The 17,464-nt window shown below is 36.5% G+C and overlaps 1 protein-coding gene across 19 annotated transcripts in view; it reads right to left on the bottom strand.

The window, feature by feature from the left end:
• Nucleotides 1-171: 171 nt before the first annotated feature.
• Nucleotides 172-17,464, bottom strand: part of LOC123515235 (A-kinase anchor protein 13-like) — a 567,618-nt gene continuing 550,325 nt past the window's right edge. For 17 of the 19 annotated variants that reach the window (XM_045273804.1, XM_045273805.1, XM_045273798.1 and 14 more), the window contains 15 exons: nt 15,265-15,320; nt 14,908-14,996; nt 14,485-14,589; nt 13,783-14,025; nt 12,951-13,175; nt 12,618-12,772; nt 12,263-12,395; nt 11,795-11,952; nt 11,561-11,664; nt 11,041-11,225; nt 10,386-10,557; nt 9,755-10,013; nt 8,623-8,806; nt 8,056-8,215; nt 172-3,317 (listed from right to left, as the gene is read on the bottom strand). In XM_045273804.1, coding sequence (XP_045129739.1) covers nt 2,554-3,317; nt 8,056-8,215; nt 8,623-8,806; nt 9,755-10,013; nt 10,386-10,557; nt 11,041-11,225; nt 11,561-11,664; nt 11,795-11,952; nt 12,263-12,395; nt 12,618-12,772; nt 12,951-13,175; nt 13,783-14,025; nt 14,485-14,589; nt 14,908-14,996; nt 15,265-15,320 — 2,992 coding nt within the window. In that variant the 3' untranslated portion in view covers nt 172-2,553. Of the gene's footprint in view, nt 3,318-6,049; nt 6,175-8,055; nt 8,216-8,622; nt 8,807-9,754; nt 10,014-10,385; nt 10,558-11,040; nt 11,226-11,560; nt 11,665-11,794; nt 11,953-12,262; nt 12,396-12,617; nt 12,773-12,950; nt 13,176-13,782; nt 14,026-14,484; nt 14,590-14,907; nt 14,997-15,264; nt 15,321-17,464 lie in introns of all 19 variants that reach the window. The other 2 variants (XR_006677839.1, XM_045273802.1) reach the window with 2 other exon arrangements.

Below are 17,464 nucleotides of genomic sequence, written 5' to 3' on the forward strand. Positions count from 1 at the left end.
CTATCATGCAGTGCTATACATAATTATAAATCTAATGAATTTAAGTGCTTATCTAATCTGTTTTTAAACATTGTCAAACTAGTAATATTGTACAAATTACTTACGTGCTTGTTCAGTCATTCTGCCATAGCACTGTACAATGTAATTTCATGCAATTAGTAAAAGCAATTGTAACGATAAACAGTTTATTCCTTGGACTTCTATTCACAAAATAATGTATTAAAATGCTTTTGCATTAGAGCAGAAGCTTCGTACAATGGGTCAACTTCTTGAACCACATTAATGACTTGTCCACTGGTATTTTATCACATGCTGCTAAATTGACTCCAGTCTTCATTGGTACCTAGTTATTACAAACATATAATCAAGAATGGCACACTAGAGTTCAATGCATACACACTGACTTTCATGATGGTCCCCTTTATGACAAGAAAGTTGCAATATTTTCCCATTTACTTTTTAAGCACCAGGTGAGTAATATGACTGGAGAAGGCTCTGTCTAGTGATGGTTCAATAGGAAAACTGCAACTTTGACTTACATAGAGGGATGAGACTATGAGAAAACTATGATAAAGAAAAATAGAGATCAGTTAAGTCCCCCTCAACAAAGGTAGCTATGCTAGTGGACAGAATAGTGGTCAACTCTAGTGTGACATTCCTGAATAATTGGCAAATTATGGAATGTTCTATGTAGTAAACTAGGTAGCATAATCCTCATCTGGTTGAAGGTGTGTTGAGAGATAAGTTCTAAGATATATTCACCATTTGAATGTATCTTTTACTTGCTGGTGGTATATGTTACCATTAGTAACTAGAGTAAGAATACTCAGAGATACTGCAGCTAATGTTTATGAGCTCTGAATGCAATGTACTGTAATGATAATGCAATTAAAAAGATAATTATGAATACACAAAAATATAAGGATTTACTTACGCAGATTTTTTAAGAATGTAAAATGGCTACATAATTCACATTAAAACTTCTATTGTAAAGGAAGCAGCTATGCAACAAGCAGTGTTGTACAAAAACATAATGATTTCAAAATTATCATGACCATGCACAGCAGTTACTTATAAGAGAATAGCAACACTGTCTTCTTAATCTATTATCGCATAGAAGATCAGTGAGCTGGAAACCTGAAGACTAGATATTTATATTTGTTTCTTTATCTTATAAAAGATCACAACGCACATCCATCAGGATTGCAGGGAAAATTTTGTTGAGAATGTCAAACTAGTATGACAATTATATCAAATGATAGCTAGATGTGAAACTTGGTAACCATTTCACCAGTTCAGTCTAAAATCAGATGAATAGTGTGTGGTTGTTCACTATCGTGGCTGCTTGATATTATTTGCACTGAAAACATGATTCTGCTGTCTTACTATACCAGCTTCCCAATTGGAGAAACTCTCAACACTGTATTCCTAAGACAAGGATTTTATGAACCAAGATGAAGCAGTAAGTGATGCAAACTGTATAATCTTATAATAATTCACTGCAGAAACATCTGTACATATTATCAAAGTTATTTTATTTCAAATACACAAAAAAATAACCCCTAGGAATGTTGATGTTTGTGCTGTAGTTAATTACACTGTACATCTATCTAAACATTCAGCACAACGGTTGTCCCCATCTCAACAAATCTTTATATTACTATACACATTTTTCAGCTGTATCTTTGCCAGACTTTTAGCTGAAACACATTGAGCTTTAGGAAAACATGAATTCTAGATATACATCATATAAGGTACCCTATATTCCATCTGGGCTAACATACAGCAACTATAACATAGAAATTATTATTCTTTGGAATGAGCACACTGCTTTCCTGGCTATCTGGAATTTTATGTTTAGTAGGTAATTATATAAATAAAAATTCTATAACTTATATGTTTCTATAGATAAAAACATTTAAACATATCAACAACTCAGCTGCATCCACACCACCAGAGACAGCCCGTACAAGAATGCATTTTAGAAGCCGAGCAGCCTCTCTCCCCTTGAGGCTGCTCCCTTCCCTACGCAGAGGGCAGTAAAGGCCACAGGAATGTGCAGTCAGTCAAACTTTCATACTTCTGTAAAAATAACCATTCAGTTCAACCATTTTCAAACATCACATAATTCTCACTTATTCTCTACTATATTTATAAAAACTTACTATAACTTCTTAATATGAATACTGACCCAACAACCTTGCACATACGCTAAGCAATGTTTGCTAAAAAGATATTTCAGGGTGTATCTATCACACAAGAGTACGAGCTCCCGCCAGTGGGTGTACCAGTAGCCAGCAGACAGTGTGCAAATATGAAATTTGTATGTACAAGGCCCATTTCTACAGCATACAATGCACACTGAACAATATGGTAAACAGTAAGGATCATGTAACAGTGGTGGTGTGTATAAAGGAAGGAATGCCTTTATCACAAGGACAGACACTATTAATGACTGACAGAAGTATGCCAATCCTGCTAACAAAAGTTTTTCAGCAAATTGACATACTTCTGATGCTAAGAAATCTAGAAAAGCTAATTCAGTAGAAGCTCTTAGCAGAATATGATGTCCTGATTCGTGTCAGGGTCCTTAATTCGCTGACCAGGGCGTGCACTGGAACCCACACCAGATCCCTCCTGCGATTCCTTGGGGGTCGACTCAGCCTGCGAGACAGGCATGGAAGGTTTACTGGGAAGCTTAGGATAAGTATTAGTGCGGGTGGCATGAGCACCCTGGGCGGTGGTAGTGGCAGTGGAGGGGAATGCCCCAGGACTAGTGGCTGGAGACCCATTTTGTAACGTTGCAGGTGATGAACCTGTACGCTGATGGGAATGTCCAATGGTTGGTTCTTGCAGAGAGGGTGGAGGGGATGCTAATCGTTGATACCCTACTGTCATACGAGAACCTTTGTTCTCTCCAGGTCCCTGACTGAGCTTTAAGGGCAACATTTGTTGCACACCACCACTGGCCACCGAACTTATGTGGGTTCGATGGTGATCCTGGCTTGGAGAAGATGCTCCTCCAGCACTACTAGATGAGGATGATCCTGAGCTGCTGCTACTTCCTAGCTTAGCCAGTTTCATGGGCAACTGCTGCTTCACTGATGGTATAGAACCTTTCTGCTGATTAGCAGCTGATATTAGATGTGTGGGTAAAGACTGGTTGGAATCTCGCTTAATGAGACTTGAGAGTGAAGCTGAAGAATTACGGTGTTTGTGATCTGTGCGGGGACGTGCTGGAGCTGCAGTGCTAGTAGGTGAACTGTGTGGGGATCCCTGAGTTGGCCCACTATCACTCCCCACCCCACTTGGATTTCCTGGAAGATAAAGGAAACATGTTAAACACTTCAAGTACTTAATGATGAAATTTGAATACTGAGTGGGAGATATGTAATATAAGTATAAAGTTGAGGCTAAAATCAGAGGCAGGTAATTTAGACTTGCTTTGAATTTACATAACTTTAAATGTCATTTATAAACTTTACATGTAATTTTGAAGGTTATGAGACTGATTGTGTTTACATTCATTGTGCCCCGCATTGCAAAAATATACATTAAGTCAATTTATCTACTCATCATACCTCCACTAATCAACATTAATTCATGTTCCCTAATTTGTTATTATTGTGAGTCATGAGGAGTAATATAAGTGAGTGTTAACAAGAACTGTACTATCTTATATGCTCATATTAAAGGCTGAAGAATGAAAGCACAGTAGAAGTAAAACAAGTATGTGAAGTAATAAATAAAACCTTGTATTCTGTTTTCAGATAAGAGTTTTGTGAAGCTTCCTAATCAGGAAGGTGTTGGCAGCAGCTGCCTCTCTTCACTCTAGCCATACCTTCAACTTTCACAAGGAACATTATCATCATTAAGAATGACAAATATCCTGTTTAGGTTGGTCAAATTTAAAGTATCAGTGTAAATGCAAGAAGTTAACATTGAAATTACACCCTAATGTCTTGAACCTTTATATAGCATACACCATCTACAGTATATACCACACAAGGTCAACATTCTCATGAAATAGTTGCTGTAACAAGGCACCCATATGCATCCTCACTCACATATCTCTGCACAAGTATTCTCTCTCATCTTAGCCTTCATGCCTCAGGAGGAAGAAGGATGATTATTGCCAATAAAACTGTGTTAGGTTCAATCTTATTGTTTACAAGAGTCTTTTCACATCAAAGCCTGACAACACACCTAGTTTACCCATGTTATACAACAGACTCATCCCCTTCCTCATGTCTGATCTGATAATCTAACCAGATCAGATATCAAGGAACCTCCCATGCAGCTGCATTACTATTCATGCATCCATGACTGCTCTACATCCATCTCTATCACATAAACACTTTAATTTTTTCCTGCTCCACAGACATCACCTTTACATTTATCTCTATATACTGTCCATCCATACTATTCTTGATCTTGGCCTAACCTTTCATAGTTTTCTCTACAGACCCTAATTGCTCAAACTTGTAGCCTCTCAGCAAGTTGCTGTATATGGAAATTTGTGCAGGGCCTTCTCTGGCTGTACATAGACTAGATTACAGAGACTTGGATGATTGGGTGGATGTGTGGTGCATATCTGAATGGGTGACCTGGGATAATAGGATTGCAAGTAAGGTACTAAGAAATTGAGAAGGGCCTTTTGCATTACTAATAAATTGAAAAAAGGTAGACTAGGATAGTTTGGGCATGTCAAAGTATGTAAGATAATAATTGGGTGAAAAGAATGAGAAACATGAATGATAAGTGATATCACAGCTAAGAATGAAATGGGACAAGATCATACAAAGTAACATGAGTTTAATATCTGGACAGAGAAGCTGCCAAAGCTCGTGCAGCGTGGAAAACTGCAGTGAGGTGAACAAGGCTGGCACATGCAAGCATGTACAGAGCCTTTCAAATGAAGCAATGATGACATTAGCTTCAGCTGGCACACCATGTTATAAAATGCTAACAATCTGTACACTACTAACAAAATATATAATTACAATACACATGTGTCTGGAAGCAGTTCAAGCATAAATCTATGTGCTATACACAACAAACAATTGTATGCACAATGAAAATGCATATATTTGGGAACAATCAAAGCAAAGAATCTGTATAAATATTAGCCTACCACACATTACAAGATGTTAAAAAAAAAAAAAAAAAAAAAAAAAAAAAAAAAAAAAACTTTGTTAATAACTTAGGAAACTGTAAGAATAATGCCTGGTAGTGTTACTTGAAAGATAAAGTACAGTAAGTAAAGTTGATATAATATTAACTTTTTCAATTTTATGCAATATTTCATATTTAATTTGTACATAAAGTCAGTCATGGTGTGATTTTCTCATGGCAGGGAATGGTGGTATTTGCATGTGTCCTATACTACGAGTATTAGGAAGAACTTGTTATGGCTTAGTAAAACATCAACAAGTACTTCTGGTTCAGTCACATACATCTGTGGTAAGGTAACAAATACCAACAAATGTATTTACAACAAAGTAACATGCTGACTGTAATATCTGCAGCAAACCAATCTTTGTGAAACACAGACATTAATTACACACTGACAAAAAACAGTTGGGACAAAATAACATTCTAAATATACACTTTCTGCATTTGCATGCTGGTAGCTATCTCTGCAGCAGTCACATGCCTGCAGATGAGCTTGCAGCCAAGTAACACCCCAACTGGTGCTTTTGTGGCATGGCAAGCCCAGATGATAACTAGAATTTAAGTAAAGAATAAAGAAAATGACAGTTTATGACAGGTGAGGTACTATGCTTGTACATCACCATTATTGGTCCACCATCTACTATTGTCAGACCAGCCAGTGGTTCAAACCATGGTTGTCTCCATCCTGGTCCACCATGACTAGGGTGGAGATGGATTTACTTTGTGGGTGCCATTCCCAGCTAAAAGCCCAGAGGTGCCCAGATGGCCAGTCATGAGGGGAACATCAGGGGGGTAAACACATCTCCAATGTCCCCCAAGCAAAACTGCTACACCGTCTTGGAAACGGAATGAACCCACAGCTGGATTTACTCACAAAAGCACATTTGAGTTCTGCTTAGTTCCTGCTGCGACTCATCTAACAAGTCTCCAACAAGCTCCTTAGCACCATACCCAAGGCTTCTCATCACTTGGGAATGGGAAGGTGCAGGATCCCCAGCCCTAGTGTCACACAGAGAATTCATAAATACTACTATAATAGACAGAGAGTAGTAAGAATGCCACACTCTTTGTCCGACAGAAATAGATAACAACAAATGACATTTTTCTTATATTAACTTTGCATATGTTACAATTATAAATAAAATCCTCAAATAGTGTTTAAGATCTCTCTCTCTCTCTCTCTCTCTCTCTCTCTCTCTCTCTCTCTCTCTCTCTCTCTCTCTCTCTCTCTCTCTCACACACACACACACACACACACACACACACACACACACACACATATATATAGCAGAATAATGACATCTTAATGAATATCCATAATGTACTTATTTCCAGGAGATTCATTAAAGGTGGAAAAAAAAAAAAAAAAAAAAAATAATAATAAAAAAAAAAATAAATAAATACATGAATCTTTCTGTCAAGTAGACCTGAGTGACCAAATTTAAAGCAAGAATACCTGAGACAAGGTCTACCACATACAAATATTCTCTATGATTAAATGATAATCCTTTTCAGCCTTTACAACAAGCAGACAGACGACAGAACTACACTGATCACTGCTGCACATATTAGCAGTGTGAACATTACTGGGTGTTTCTGCATCTAAACCTGACACCAGCACTGGCTTACTTCTATTACATCAGAACACATCCTCTTTCCAATTTTGAGTGAACAAGTGAATCTGACTGGACATGGCTGAACTTCTCTCAGAAAACCTGGAGACCATGTCTGCTTTCTTGAATCACAACCACTCCACTCATTCATATCATGTGCTACCATACATTCTTTCTCCACAAACAAGCACCCAACAAATTCTTTGCACCATCAATACAATCTACTACTACTTACATCTGATCCATTTATATTCTAAACCAGTTGCTTTTTTATAACCTTCCATTCTAGACTTCACCATCATGAGACCTGCTCAGTTCACTTAACTATCTTCCAATAATAGTTCTCGAGTCATGTGATTTTTTTTTTCCCAACCAAAAATGAACGATGATAGGCAGGCCTTCTCTGTTCCCATTGGAAAGAGAACAGAGTATCAGCCAGCCTTAATCTCACTGCCGCCCAGTACAGAGGATGTAAGGTTGTAATGGGCTAGGAATTATCATTTTCACATCAAACACCATTCCCTGATTTACAATGATATCAATTAGCTTACCTGACATGTTTATACTGTATATTCAATAAAATAAATGAATGCTTTGAACTGGCAATTTCTGAGGGCCTATAAAATCTACAGCCAAATACATTTCCAAAAGAAGCCAGATCACATTGTTTGGTATAGATACACAATTCTTATGTTTGTTTTGTCCTTCATTGTAATAAGTACTCAATGTGCAGTACCTTCTTTCATGTATAAAATAATAGGTATTAAAACTGACAGGTGAAGACACAATATCTATGTATTACACATCTATGTTTCTTACAATAATGCATGATTTTAATCACTTTTACATAATGACAAACATTTTCAATAAGGTTCAGGGATTATCTACATCTTCAGCTATCCACATAATTATGAGTGCAAGAACTCTAGTATACGCATTTTAATGGCTGAAATATCTATAATGAGAAGTTTGAAACATTCCATATTTTTTGCCCAGGCACAGGTAAAACAAACGCATTGGTCTTCAGGTATTCAGGCAGCCTTCAAAGTATGGATCTCAAATGATAAATGATATTAGAAAATATCACACTCTTCTTGGATTTTTTCTATATCTCTAGTTCACAATATATCCCTTAAGTTTGTGTATGAGAGAGAGAGAGAGAGAGAGAGAGAGAGAGAGAGAGAGAGAGAGAGAGAGAGAGAGAGAGAGAGAGAGAGAGAGAGAGAGAGAGAGAGAGACCCCAACAGATTATAAAGACCCAACCTACCTGCTTGGTGTTCATCATGAACCATTTGAGAAGGGGGAGTGGTAGTCAGCACAGTAAGGGTGGGGCTGAGGATAATTCCTTGGGCCTTTAAAGCCTCCAATTTTCTGTATAGAGTTTCTCGTTGCTGCTGAATATCTTGTTCTTCACAGCGCAGTTGTTCCTGGAAAAAAAAACATACAATATAAGCAAACTATACATGTTTTAATTAAATAATAACTTGCTTTGGCACATAACACCCTCTACTGTTCCTGGAGTGTATGCAAATGAAAATGAAGGATGGAGTCTAGAGTAAAAGGTACTGGTATTGGAAAAGAGTTCTTGCGATGTATGAAATAATTCTATTGTTCAGGGAATATGACTATTAATAAAGACACAAGCAGACCATGGAACCATATGCAAACTTGATGTTGTGTTTGTCTCTTAGACATTTGTCACAGATAGATTGCCATACATTGCTTAGCAAGGAAAACTACAGTGTTAAAAAAATAACGTGTTTAAGCTGTGATAAATAGTTATCAACTATAGAAATGAATAACATTACCAGTTTCTGTAGTTATGAGAACTTACTTGTTTCTTCTGAATTTCAATTTTCTTTTCAGATATCCATTTCTCTTGAGCATCTCGTTCTTTAGTCCATTGAGCTCGTTCATGGCTAATTTGTTCTTGAATATTCCTAAGCTCTTCTAGCTTTTGGGAATGTCGGAATCGACTATCAACTGAAGCGCCACCAATCACTACCTTCGACCTCAGTCTGAAAGCAAAATATTTGTTGAAATATTTCAAAGATTAGTCCGGATGCGAAACCTTATACAATATTTACACTCCGTGAATATGGAAACGTGAATGTTGCTGCCTTTTTGCTTTATATATATATATATATATATATATATATATATATATATATATATATATATATATATATATATATATATATATATATATATGCACACACACACACACACACACACACAAATAATGAAGACTAGAGGAAAAGATCTGGGAGTGATTATACAAGAAAATCTAAACCCCAAAAAACACATAAGTAAAGATAATTGGATTAGCATATAAAATGTTGACTAATATTAAAGTGGCATTTCAATTCATGGACAAAGATATGATGAAAAAAATTATTGTGAGCATGATATGTCCAAAGTTGGAATATGCAGCAGTGGTGTGGTCACTGAGCTCTAAAAAAAGATATAAGAAAATTAGACCGGATCCAGAAGATAGCTGCAAAGATGGTGCCAGAACTAAAGGAACTAACATATCAAGAAAGGCTGAAGGAAATGGGACTGCCAACCTTACAAGATAGAAGAGAACAAAAAGACCTAATAACAATGTATAAAATAGTAAATGGCATTGAAAAAATAGACAAGGAAGACCTGGTGCTGGTGACAGAAGAAACTAGATGGACAAGAGGACATGTAAAGAAGATTAGGATGAGGCAGTGTGTGAAGGACATTGGATAATAGTTTTCCATATAGAACAGTGGGAAAGTGGAATGCATTGAGTGATGAAGTTATTACAGCACATAATGTGCATAACTTTAAAGAATAATAGGATAAATGAAGACATGGAGACAGGACACTATGAGCCCTGCTCAAACCCTATACAATACAACTAGGCAAATACACACACATTTATAGAAACTAGAATTTTCATTCAAATTACGTAAAGTACTAAGATATCTGAAACTTACACATCATACTGTGTGAGGTGGTGCTGGCTCAGGACCAGGGAGGTATGGAGCCAATGTATAAGTTTGGCTGCAACATCTTGTTGTTGTTGAGTAATGGAGTCACCTGAAGAGGCAATACTCAAGTTATCTTGGGAACTGCGGACTGTCAGAGTACTGCCTGAAGGTCGCCGGTTCTTGAGACTCTCAATAATATCACTGTCTGTGGTTCCTGCTGAAGTAAGAGACAAACGGCTGTCTTTCTTCTTCTTACCACCTGATTCTGAAAGATAATAGAAGATCAATCAGTATCCTGATGCCATATATTCCTAACATGGTGGCTGTGATTGGGTTCTAAAAGGCAGCAACTAACTGTCTGTCCCCAATCCAGCACTAATTATACTTGGAAAGAATAAAGAAGAAGAAAATAAACAGTGACATACTATCTAAATCATGACAACCATCTTCATTTGTGGAAGAGTCCAGTCTGTACCATAATGGAACTTTTGTTTCTGTAGAGCTTATGTTTTATGAACAATGAAACAGGATATAAAAATATATCAATGTAAGTTCATTTATAGCTGAAAACTTCTAATAGTTTGTGGAGATGAGCAGACATAAAGTGATCTCATCATGCTACCAATAAAGAACTTACGTTTACCAGAATGACCTGCTGCAGTTGAGTTATCAAAACCTCCAAAGGTTTCAGCTCGTTTTGGCAAGCTTGGCGATACGTAAGCTTCACTTTGATGCTCTCCAACTGAACTGACTGACCGAGCAAGGTTGGTACCCCACCCACAAGCACCACTAACCAACTTTAGTGCTTCCTGTAAAGACAGATATTGTTAATCAACCTAATTTTCATACGCCATTTAAAAACTATGCTATCCAATAGCAATAAAACAATACTGCTGATCTTAAGTGAGACATTAATCATATTAGAAATATTTATCAATTCTGATGCTTCTTACCTGCAATCATGATGAAATGTTCTGTCTTTCCTACTTTATCTAATATTCTCTTTCTCTCAAATATTTTAATGTTGTTTTTCTATAATTTTCACTTTTATCAACTGATTTCACACACATTTAATTCTTGTAATCATATTGTGTCCACCATCTCCAGAGCAGTAAACCACCAGAATATATCACAACTCTATTGCTCATTCTTTCTTCCTCATCACACATAGTCAAATTTGGAGTTTTGACATGTGAACAGTCTTGCAATTTATGAAAAAAAAAAAAAAAAAAAAAAAAAAAAAGGCACACAAAAATGGCAACTTCATCCTTGTGACCTTGATAAGAACTTACTGTAAGTGATGTAATTTGCAGATCTCTTGCAGTATTATAATCCAACTGATTTTCATCCAAAAGGGCACGATACTGAGGGGCGGGTGGCAGGTCATCGTACCCCAGCAACTCCAGAAGTTCTAGTACTATGCTCATTCTCTCCTCACATAATCTTGCTAGCTCTTTGTCCTTATGTTGTAGAAAACCTGCAAATATATAGAAAAGTTAAATGATACATACTTCTTGCCCTACCATAAACGGAGCTAACCTACTAAGCCTCCTCAGATGTAAGAGACTTATCATTAAGAAAGAAAACCTGCAGAAATACCTACCAGTTTTTTACAGCATGAATATAATGATAAATCAAACTTTCTGAAAGCCAACAGCCAAAAAATTCATGCAAATGGAAACCTGCAATAAATTTTCTTCTGTCAAAAGTGAAGCAAGTTTTAAATGAAATGTTACAATCTAGGCATAGGACTGGATGCCAGAAAGTTAGATTGACAGGAAACTATAGATTAAAATAAGAGATTTTTGTTACCAGTAAGGTCTTTGATTTTTTCTGTGTGGGCTTCCTGCAGCTTAGAGTATTCACCAGGATGTTCCCCGAGCTCGTCTTCATCTGGGCGGTGTTCTATTGCTTCTCTGTGTGAGGAAAATTTAATTCTCAGCATTACTTTTCACTTACAGGCTAAACATTGTACTGATATATTTGTTCCACTTATAGACATCATTATAATTTATCAGACAAAACAATCAGTAAACAAGTTTTTACCTTATTGATTCAATCCATATTTTCTTATCCTTAGGATGACTGCATTCAAACTCAAACATTTCTGCTGAATTTTTAGAGTAAATGAGGTAGATAACTCTTGATCCTTCACCAGCCTTTTCCCTTACAATAAGTTTTCCCAGAGGAATGACACCAGCTTGCTGAAAGGGATTAGAACTTTCGTAAATTCATACAGAGAGAGAGAGAGAGAGAGAGAGAGAGAGAGAGAGAGAGAGAGAGAGAGAGAGAGAGAGAGAGAGAGTATTAACACAATCTTATATAAACTAAACTGGGACAAACACTAATATAAACAAACACAGTGAATGAAGATGAAATTTGGTGAACTTGGAACAATTTAAACAATACTAAGACCAATACATGATCTATGCTTAATACTATTAACAAAACTCACATCCTGCAGACAACAACTAGATGACTGATTATAGACAACTCTGATAGAAAGATTCTTACCTTTGAGTCTGGAGAAAAGAAGGAATATTTTCCATTATTTTCCAGGAGGAAGAACACCAAGTCTGAGAGAACCACAACTTGTACCTGAATAGGCTTTCCTTTCTGTTGACTTAACATTGCTGAACCTTCAAACCTGGCAACAGCGAAAGTGTGTCCATTAATACATTACACACTAAACCATATTTCATGTGTATAGCATTTCTACCATTGGATGATGTTCATCAATGCAGCAACAATGATCTAACCATCTATGTAGCAACTCAACAATTCCACACATACGCTAATGCAAGAGCATTTCTTTTATTGGAATCTCATTTCCACGCAAATACACTACCTACATATAACTGCCACTTACTTGAGCTTTCTACTTCTTGAGAAAAAGTCCGATTTTTTGAACTTCTGATCCTTATATATAGCAGAAGACTTGGCATCGATTTTATGGTATATTTCTAGTAATCTTTGTTCCCTTTCTTTTTCGGCAACTTGAGCATTGATGTTTACAAGAATTTCCTGTAAATGTACAATAAAATATTAGAAGAATTATTTCAATAGTATTGCTCTTGAATAATGTCCTTTTTAAATTATTTTTTTTCATATAGTTGTGACACTGATTTTTTTTCTTCCACCACATGCAAAACTTTAGTAAGTGCCAAAATAAAATAAATACAATTAAAGAACAAAGACTTACTTTTACTAAATCTAAAGCTTTTTTTAGTGTACAAAGTTCCTCCTCTTGATCTTTGCTATACTTCATTAGTGCTTCAAGCATCAGTGGATATTTGGTGACTCTGTGCGTCACGAACAATATACACTCTGGGATGCCTTTCTTCTTCATGAGTGGATGGGCAGATTTTTGTCTAATGAAAGCTTGGAATCTGCGATCAGTTTTGAGCATATCCTTGTAATAAGAAACCTATGGGGGAAAAAAATATTAGACATTTCTAAGTAAAACACTGTAGGTAATTTGCAAAAAAGCATATGTTGTACAAGTCTATATTAGACCATGAGTTATATTATCATAAATGAATGTATAAAACATAAACTTAACTCAAATGTACTTCAGGTACAATGCATATACATACTGGAAGGAAAGGCAGTAAATCTAAGTATAATCTAAGTATAAATACCAGTGCCCTTATCATTGTGGTCATTATATGATTAGTGACATGAACATGAGCAAGTTGGATAAAAGAAATTGTGGAAATGGTGGCAGTGATAGAATACAGCTTCCGAAGATGCTTTATTTCACCTGTTAAGGACAGATAAGGATGAAATGCCAGAGATAATGATAAGATGCAGTCCAAGATGACAATCCCTTGACAATATAAAATTGGAGAGAGAGAGAGAGAGAGAGAGAGAGAGAGAGAGAGAGAGAGAGAGAGAGAGAGAGAGAGAGAGAGAGAGAGAGCATGGATGAAATATTTCTGAAGAAAAAAAGTGAGACAAACTTCCTGGGCATCATCATAAGAATAAATAAGAAACATTAGCCAAACCAAGACGCTCTGGAACACAGAACTTACAGCATCCTGATGCTGGGAGCAGAACTGGCCATATGCATCTTTGAGACCCTTGGCATTATCACCTGTGAACTGATCGACCAAGAGGTCCCCAATAGTTTCTATGTACTTGCAACCTCTCTGTCTTTGTCTCAGTCTCCAGAGAAATGAACAATGTAATGTTATAAGTTCATCCAGACAGGGGAATATTCTCTTGATTCTTGACTCTTGCATGTTCAATTCACGAGCCATTCCTTCAGCAAACACCTGAAAAAGAGGCAACTTTTCATAAAGGCACTTCAGTGTTCAATGAATTAGTGAAAACATTCATCCCTTTACTACCACAAGATTTAAAACAGTGGTTATTCTAAAATTATCCAAACTATCTTCATTGCAGTCTTACAGTTAAAACAATGACAAAAATCTCAAGCTGTACAGTACAGTATTTGAAAGCCCTGGTCATAAATGTTAGATCAGGTGTCAGACTGAATCAGATCAAGTGCTTCTTTGCAAGTCATTTAATCACCTCTGGTAACGATTCCCCTAACACGCAAAGCTGCTTCACCTATATACCCCCAAAATCTAAAGAATTAAACTTTTTGTGATTAATTGTTTTAATGTAATTATTACAACATAAAGGGAAATAAAATCCAATAATGTGAAATGGTGTCTGAAGGAAATTCCACGAAAAAAAAAAAAAAAAGTCTTACTTAGAAAAAGCCTTACTTTTTGCATAACTTTCAGCATACGACAATGATGCTTTTCTGTGATGATTAACTCATATATATGTTCTTGTTTTTTAACTTCTTTTTCTTTCAGCTGCTCCACAACCTGAAATAAATAAAATCTTAGTATTTTGTAGCATTATATTATTGTTACATATTAATATCAATAGAAATGTTGTTCATTGAAGTTATTCAACAAGTGCTTTATAATTTCATTCAGCTTGGGTATAAGTATACGGTAAGTGTTCATATCAATAATTACGTTTTGGTAAAATTAGTATCATACAATTTCAATTACTTGAACAAAGCACTTATAATCAGGCATGTTTTCCTTTGTAACAATAATAGACTCCCTAAAATCCAAATACATATATATTACAAAATAATGAAATATTTTATTTTATGGAAAACGTATATTTCTTACTTCTTTCTCTACAGTATGCACCCACAGCTCTGGCTCCTTGTCCAGCAGTCTCAGCTCTGGGTCAGCATCAATGTCATCTAGATCAGGTTCTGAAATGAGTACACAACTACTTATGCTAAACATGATAACATGCACATGCACACCAAACAGTTTTGAAAGTCATGGAATCTTGGCCTATACTTGTCATTTCAAGGTTTCCAATTTGTTGTCAGCAACCTTGTTCAATATTTATCATTTAAGGCTTTTCAGTGTGTCTTATGCAACCTTGCCAAACACTAAATATATTTAATCTGCAAAGTAAGTACTGCTAAATATAAAACATACAATATTAATATCTCTGGAACAATTTATTCATACCTTCATTGCCACCTTCATCTAATGATTCCATAGATGCAGAGTTAACCTCCAGAATACTGAAAAAAAAGAGCAGTTTGAGCAAAAATTTAAGAAAAATACCAATTTATCTTGTTTTTTGGTCTTAGACATTACAGGCTACAACATTTGGTGTGCCTCTACTTATCTGCAGGATTGAATTTTATTTGTACTTTTATAATTTTGTAGTTCTACATTTATCCAATCTAGTTATGCCATAAATTCATGAAAGTCATAGCACCTTTCAAATTTCTATTATGTGATGCTCGACTTAGTTCAGGCTTTAATTACACTTGCCTTCTACAAACTAAATGCATGTCCCCTTGTTCTTTCATTACTTCACTGTGCAGTATTTCTTTTTCATGTGTCGCCACTTACGGAGAAAAATCTTTAAGATTACATTATCTTCTACTCCACACCATTTCGTACCTTGATCAATGATTTTCTCTCAAAGCTGATCACAATCCCATTTATTTATTAGTTTTGTCACAGCAATATCTCCAATATGTTTACATATAACTGGGATGGCAGCACTACCTACAAATATAAGTGATATTTTCCCGCCTTGATCCTACTGCAGGAACACTCAAGTTTGTTTTCATTTATATTTCACAATGTATGTCCCTCTGAACCAACTGTTAATGATAGATCTCCCATTATTTTTACTTGAAGCTTTCCCAATGCGTGCTTCTTATCTCATCCCACACTCCCGCCAATAGGTTTACAGTTTATAATCAGACAGTCTCGGGGCAGTACATCTCACTCGAGGTCGCTCATTACTAGCCTCATAACATGTCTTACCTCATCCTACACTCCGATCTGAATCTTTCCTCACTCATGTCTTATAAACACGACACATCAAACACATCTTCATCCACCGAACCCAAAACATACAACTGGTTCAGTTGAGTGATGTGGAAAGACGCGAGAACGGAATGGGGCTTGAATCCTGTACTCTGCGAACACACACACACACACACACACACACACAAAAAAAAAAAAAAAAAAAAAAAACGGTTCGAGTCGAACCGTTTCGCATTTCACTTTGCAGTTCATTCAGGATTCACCACATATTCGAGTAATTTATGGCATTGAAGATTTCTGGTCCATCAAAAAAGCCACCACATACATGACATGCAAAAATTCCCACACAGCGAAGGGAGCCTTATTGACGCGTGGTGAAAAGTCGTGTTACAATACTAATTGATTCTGAGGACCTGAGATGTATTACAAGTACGAGTAGTACTTACTCAAAGTCATGTTCAGAGTCGTAGATAAGCTCATTTATAAGATGGCCCTCGGACGGCCATGACAATGTCGAACTCTTCCTTGATGCAGTCGTGTCCACCTCATCGGGAAGTTTTAATGTGTGGAATGTAGAATTGCCTTCGTTTTTCTCTCTTTCTTTTTCGTGTCTTTTTTCCTCTCTTGTTTTGACGTTCACCTTTTTAATGCAATCGTCTCTATTTTTGTCATTAACGCTACTAATACTCGCAGTCCAATCCGGAACGTCCAAGATGCTGACATGTTCAATTCCCTTTTCATTGGGTTCCTTACAGGACGCAGAACGCTCATCTTTATAATGATGCTTGCCGAATTTGCCACTATGACGCATTCGTCTCATTCTCACGGACAACTTCTTTTCATATCTCATGCTTGACCGATTCTCCAGTATTGTGTCGTCAGTTGCTTCTGAGTCACTTTTACTTCTGTCAGAGAACAAATGCGTCAGGTCGTTCATACTTCGTGAAATTCCGAACTTCGATCGTATACTGCCTATCTTGCGGTGAGCCATTTTCGTCAACTTGTTTTCAGATTCTTGGTGAAGACCAGTCGTCAATAGTAGTTTTATAATAAATGAATTCAAATTTTGGAGTTTTCACACACACGCGTTATATTTACGTATATCACAGACAGGAAACGGAGTAATTGCGTCTCTTGCAATTATGACTAGACAACTATTGCAGCGCAAGATTATATCATTATTATACACAGTCAGATCTGAAATAATTTTCTCACTTTCAACATCTCTAGTTTCTATCAAGGCACTCTCTGATCATCCACTTTCGCCTCTGAGTCGTTGCTGCATAGCAAACACGTAACAGCAGGGCAGGGACGGTACACCCCTGCATGCCTGTTGGTGTTGAAAGGGGCGACACCGGAGAACACAAGCGGCCACGCATTA

Source organism: Portunus trituberculatus, chromosome 38, assembly GCF_017591435.1.
Source record: "Portunus trituberculatus isolate SZX2019 chromosome 38, ASM1759143v1, whole genome shotgun sequence".
Taxonomy (NCBI): domain Eukaryota; kingdom Metazoa; phylum Arthropoda; class Malacostraca; order Decapoda; family Portunidae; genus Portunus; species Portunus trituberculatus.